This window comes from Cibotium barometz, chromosome 6, assembly GCF_041138505.1.
Source record: "Cibotium barometz isolate CiBa-2024 chromosome 6, ASM4113850v1, whole genome shotgun sequence".
NCBI lineage: Eukaryota > Viridiplantae > Streptophyta > Polypodiopsida > Cyatheales > Cibotiaceae > Cibotium > Cibotium barometz.
The window spans coordinates 7200390-7206320 of record NC_141051.1 but is presented as its reverse complement, the minus strand read 5'-3'; the positions used below and the strand labels follow the sequence as shown (position 1 = coordinate 7206320).

General features: G+C 37.8%; 1 protein-coding gene across 1 annotated transcript; it reads left to right on the top strand.

Moving 5' to 3' along the window:
- The first annotated feature begins 1058 nt into the window (after window positions 1–1058).
- Window positions 1059–2195, top strand: LOC147637385 (transcription factor SRM1-like). Its single transcript, XM_086799186.1, has 2 exons — window positions 1059–1579; window positions 1662–2195. Exons 1-2 carry the CDS (start codon window positions 1080–1082, stop codon window positions 2173–2175), a joined length of 1014 nt encoding a protein of 337 aa, XP_086655312.1. The 5' UTR covers window positions 1059–1079; the 3' UTR covers window positions 2176–2195.
- The last annotated feature ends 3736 nt before the right edge of the window (window positions 2196–5931 follow it).

The window sequence follows — 5931 nt, the reverse complement described above, 5'->3', positions numbered from 1 at the left end:
GTGTCTTCATAGAAGGTGGAAAAAGTTTCTAGGTTATTAAAAACTAATCCGTAACATTTCTTGATTACACAATGCTATTATTCTATATGTTACCTCATCTTTAAGTTGGTGAAAGAGTAAACTTGACAAAAATGGGATGACATTATGCCTTGGAATGAAAGCACCAATCTCCCACTACTCTCATCACATATCACACACACATATATATGCAATGGGATTAAGAAGTGATAATAAAGGTCACACTAAAGTGCTTTAATATATAGTGTAAGAATCTCTTGATGCGGCAATTTCACGCCGAGTACAAGTGGTACATAGGAAAAGGTTGAAAGCGCATTAAGAACTAGTGAATTTCTCATTGTGATTGTTCATTGATGGATATCTAAAGATGGAAAAGCATGAATCTGCAACAAAAAGAGGAAGGAGGAGGAGAAGAAGCAATTCTACCAATATGCATATCATGTCACATTCATGCTTTATCACACATAGGTTTGACATAATTGCCACCTTAGTCACTCAAGCAGATTTACATATGGCTTCTTATTGCTTTTAAATTATTGGCCGATCGAGCATCAAATATTTATTGCTATGATCTACATACAAAGTTCAAACCAAGAAGGTTTTTTTTTTAAATATTGTGAAGGGATACATTACGCACACCGGTGTGGGGTTGGGGAGCACAGTCCGTTCTCCAGTAGCCAAGATGAGCAGGACTACTAAATTTAAAAACTACGTTATTTCCACGATCAAAATTGTCCTTCTTCTTCCTTCGGGATTTCTCAACAGTGGAGACTAGGTAATCTGTAAATGTTTCGCCCGCGCGCCTGCCTTTTACTACCTACGGGTGCTCTCGTCACTGGTTGTTGGAAGAGAAAGTGGATAAGATTTGAGCATCTCCACGTTGGATAAAAAAGCAGCTTTTCTCTCTCTCTCTCTCTCTCTCTCTCTCTCTTCATCATATCATATAATATATATATATATATATATATATATTATGGATTCAATGATGATGATGATGATGATGATGATAAATACCTCCTTCTTCGCTCCCACTTTCTCCATTCATTCATTCATTCATTCATATGGCCTCACCAGGTGCAGGAGCCCCTCCTCTTGTCTCTTTTGCCACCGCCATTATACCAAAGTCTGAACAACAACAAGTTACGCAATGGACGTTTGAACAAGATAAGCTCTTCGAGCAAGCGTTGGCGCTGAACGAAGACGACGATGATGAGTTTGGAGAGGAATTAGTTTCATACGGGGATGCAGTTGGGCGGCGGTGGAAGAAGGTTGCGGCCATGGTTCCTGGCAAGTCCACGGCGGAGGTGAAGAAGCACTACGATTTGTTGTTGGAAGACTTAGCCTCCATAGAAGCAGGGAGGATCGCCCTTCCCAACTACTACAATTGCTCCTCCCCCACCACGACTAGTACTACTACTACTACTACTACTACTACTCGCACATGGGAAGACAAGCTGCTGAAGAAATCCGGCGCTACGTGCCAATACGCAAAGGCCTCTGTTGCGAAGCCATCGGAACAGGAGAGAAAAAAGGGCATTCCATGGACCGAGGATGAGCACAGGTAGGTCGGTTGGTCGGTCTCTCTGTCTCTCTATCTTCCATCTCGATTTCTCTTGTTTTCAACAGTACAGGATGCCTTCCAGGTTGTTTTTGCTGGGGCTGGACAAGTTCGGCAAAGGGGACTGGAGGAGCATATCCAGGAACTTTGTGGTGTCGAGGACGCCCACGCAGGTGGCTAGCCATGCCCAGAAGTACTTTATCCGCCTAAACTCCATCAACAAGGACAAGCGGAGGTCTAGCATCCACGACATCACCACCGCCGCCTCCTCCTCCTCCTCACCATCCTCCTCTTCCTCTGCTGCTGCTGTCGCCGCCGACAGCTGCTGCTCGCAGCAGCAGCGGCCTTTGTCGTCCCCAGTAGCTCCTCCCCCCTCTCCACCTATTCTCCTTCAAGCCCTAGCTGCTCAGCCTTCGTCCCTCTCTAGACCCCCTTTATATATCCCCCCAGTCGCGATCGCACCCATCCCTCTCCACCCTCCACCCTTCCCTACTACAAGGCCGCAGCCTCATCTTCCACACTTCTCCTCCTTGATGTCCTCTCCTCCACACCTAGCATTCTCGCCTCACTCAGGCTCAGCCATGCATCATCAATTATGATATTCATGTGTATATTTTCACATATCTCTACTAGCAGGTAAACGAGGGGACAAAGCCCCCTCTCAAGTTTTCACTTGTTGCAACCTAGGGAATTAGAAAGGATGCGTGCCGTCTTAGGATGGATATGGATAATATGCGGATAATATAATTGAACATAGATAATCTTTTTCTTTGGGAAAAATTATATATGCTGATGTGGCATACATAATCAAATGAGCCCTTTACTGTGGCATATATAATCAAATGAGCCCTTTACTATCTTTTATAGAGAATTGTGAGACCCTAAAGGGTATAGGTGAATGCATGCAAATAAAAATAAAAATGAAATACAATAGAGAGTTCATGGAGGGGTCAATTAGAAAGCATATAGAGGGAGGGTCATATCAATTTCATTGACTTTTTCAAGCATAAATTCATTACGCACTAAAATAAAACCTTTAAAAAACACTCAAATATATTTTTAATAGAAATGCAATATAAGAGAAAGCAAGCATTTTAGTGCCACTTTAATCAACGAAATCGCAATGTGTTGTTCCTTCTCTCAAATCAATGGTACGTCAACTTGTATATGTGGTAAGTATATCATTCATATTCATATGATCATGACACTATTATATTTAACGCAATCATTGCCTACCTTCTTTGAGAGAGTTACACAATATATAGCGGTTCATTTCTGTCACACGTAATGCTGTCATCAACGGCATATTTACAGTTTCTACGACGGCATGATTTGCTACCACTTCAAGCCCTTTTCTCCAAAGAAGTAGTAGGCAACAATTAGCTACTATTAGAATTTAAGAGGTTAAAGAAGAAGAAGAAGAAGCTCTAATCGAATCCGGCACTAGCACTTCAACCCCTTTTCTTCAAAGAAGTTGTCGTTCCTAAACATGACGTTGTAGATTTTACTTCATTTGTTGACCAAGTTGATTATATATGCAATTTAATTGTGTTTGCTTCTATTTAATTGTGTGATTGAGAAGCATTTGTGGTTTATTTGTGCTTTCATTGGCGTTGCTTTTTCTCAATTATGTAGTAAGCGTATTTTGGCAATGCAAGGTGGTGAACCTTAGGCTTATGTATATTGTAAGGCTTAGTCACATCTTAGTTGATATAGCAAGCTAATCAATTGAATAAGACCTAAAAATCATCCAAGTTCTCATAAGGTGGTGAACCTTAGGCTTAGTCACATCTTAGTTGATATAGCAAGCTAATCAATTGAATAAGACCTAAAAATCATCCAAGTTCTCATAATGGTGTATTATTAAAAAGTAGTTAATAATAAGTAAAGCACATGATTCATAGTACGTATAACATATGGCGGTAGTTAATTAAAATATAGTTAATAATAAGTTTTGTTTTAAGCACATGATCCATGTATTGTATTCTTGAGTAAAAGAAGAACAATGACAAATAATATTCACGTCTTAACGCTATACCTTATCACTCTTTTTATGATAAATTACATAATTTAGTGTCCAAAATAGGTATACTTTTTAAATTTGTCCAAATGTTCCCAATGTAAAATCATGTACATGCATATAACAAGAACAAAGCATAGCAAGTACTAGCAATCAATACAAGCAATTATTAATTAAAAATAAAGAGTATTAGGTGAAAGAACGGACAAAGATCTTTGTGTCACATGCACTAAGATCACACTTTTAAATACTTATCAATTGCATCCTTTATAAATTTTATGAAGTGGATCTGTTCCTTCAAGTTATGATTACAAGAGTAATAACTTTGAGGGCAACAATCTTGAGTAATGATTTTGAAAGTATTGATCTTGAACACACTGTTTGTATAAATTATCTATGAACAAAAGATCATGTTGTCCATGTATCTAACTTGAATGATATAATGAATGCTTAGTTGGATTGCATTCACACTTCATATGCCTTTTTGGCTTAAACCATATCGCATTTGTTACATGAATTACGAGTCACCCATTCATTAATAGTAGGTTGTTTATTTGTCCCCTTGCTTATCTATGACATATTATAGATTGGACAGATTGTTAGAGAGCCTGAGCCATATTGCTCCTAAATAAATGGCCTTAGCTCATGACTCCAACCATATTATAAAGCTTGCCAAGTATGAGCAAGAATCTACCATTGTATAGCAATGAAATATAGTAAATATATGTGATCTATATTTATCAATGGCTCTGTACCATTTCCTGACCACAACCTCCAAGACATAGGGAATGGCTATGTAGGTTTTACATTAGGAGAAATTCAGACTCCAAATGGGCCCTTTTGGGGCCGATTAAAAAAATATAAGGCCAGTCAATGGGAGCGCTTGGATTCTAGATCCATATAACATGGATCTTTTTTTGTCAAAGTGGGCTTCATAAATTCAAGCTCAAAAAAGAGGAATAAAATATATTAGCACAAAACTTTAAAAATAGAAGAATGTTAGGCTTGAATATCACCTACTAAACTTCAAAAATAACGTACGTCCAGAAGGAATCTCGGTGCAGTAAAACATTATCATTTATTTTAGACACTTGCATTTTAAATAACATAAAATTAATGCCCTCTAAATGTATCCATACCTCCATTGAGTACTGTAGCAACACTTCTTGATGCAACAACACTTCCTTTGATAGTAGAGGAATTAGATATAGAAAATCAATGAAGGCAAATATGACTTTTTGGTTTCACTTGATGGTACTAGAAAATCAAATCTCTCTTCATTGTCCATGCATAAAATTATGTGAGGAAAGAGGAGATTCAAGTGAAAGCTTAGAGGCTTGCTTGAGAGATTGAAGATTGTATGGAGGGAAATTCAAATGGAGGCTGCGCGCCAAAAGAGTGGCTATTGAATGAGGAAAACTTGCCAGAAAAAATCACCATAACTTCATAAAAATGCACAAGAATAGAACTTAAGCGTGTTTATATGTGTTGGGAAAAAAACGTTTTCAAAATACTAAGTTTGCTTCAAGATGTATTCGAGTTTTTTTTTTTGAACACCACTTTTTCCCATTGACATCTTTGAATTCCATGTTGTACTTGAAGTTACATAGTTACTTATGTTAGAAGTATTCTCGTAGTTATTTTCTTACTTTATAGAGTACTAGCTTTTCACATTTATGAATTTTGACTCACAGTGGTTGAGGTTACGTGGAATTTAAGCACATTGGAATAAAATAAGCATTGAATCTCTTTAGAAAATATGAAAAAAGGTAACTTTAGATTATAAAAGAAGAGAGAGAAATCCAATATAATAATATTACTTTTGCACTTTTCCTAGATTTTAGGAAGAGAGAGAAAGGTCTTAAAGGGTTTATTTGGAGCCCAAAATTCCCTTAATGCTTTATGCAGTGACAAGCTCATTCGAATGGAGCCACATTGTGTGGAAGCTTTTGACATAGGGAACGTTTCACATGGCTATTTTTCAATTGTCATGGTCAATGGAAGTGAGGACTAAGATTTTTTAAGTTATGTCTATTAAAGGAAGTTTTCACAAAGCTGCCACAAGGAAAGAATTTAGAGTTTCAGGATGTCGTTTGGAGGTTCGGGGTGTAGGTTCGAGTAGGAGTAGAGTGTGAAAAATATCAAGTTGGGAATTATATATGTGCGAAGCACAAGCAACCCACTAGTTCTGCATATAGGAGGTGTCAAGTCAATTGGAGAGACCAAAAGTTAATTTTCTCATTATATGCTTGCAAATGTGCCATGATCTAATAATAACTAGAAAGGGTGGACTATGGATCCCAAATTTTTAATTACTTATTTGTACGGTTGGGAT

Coding starts and splice junctions, on each gene's coding strand:
- LOC147637385 (XM_086799186.1), top strand. CDS start 1,080: ATGGCCTCACCAGGTGCAGGAGCCCCTCCTCTTGTCTCTTTTGCCACC. Junction 1,580..1,661: donor TGGACCGAGGATGAGCACAG/GTAGGTCGGTTG, acceptor GATGCCTTCCAG/GTTGTTTTTGCTGGGGCTGG.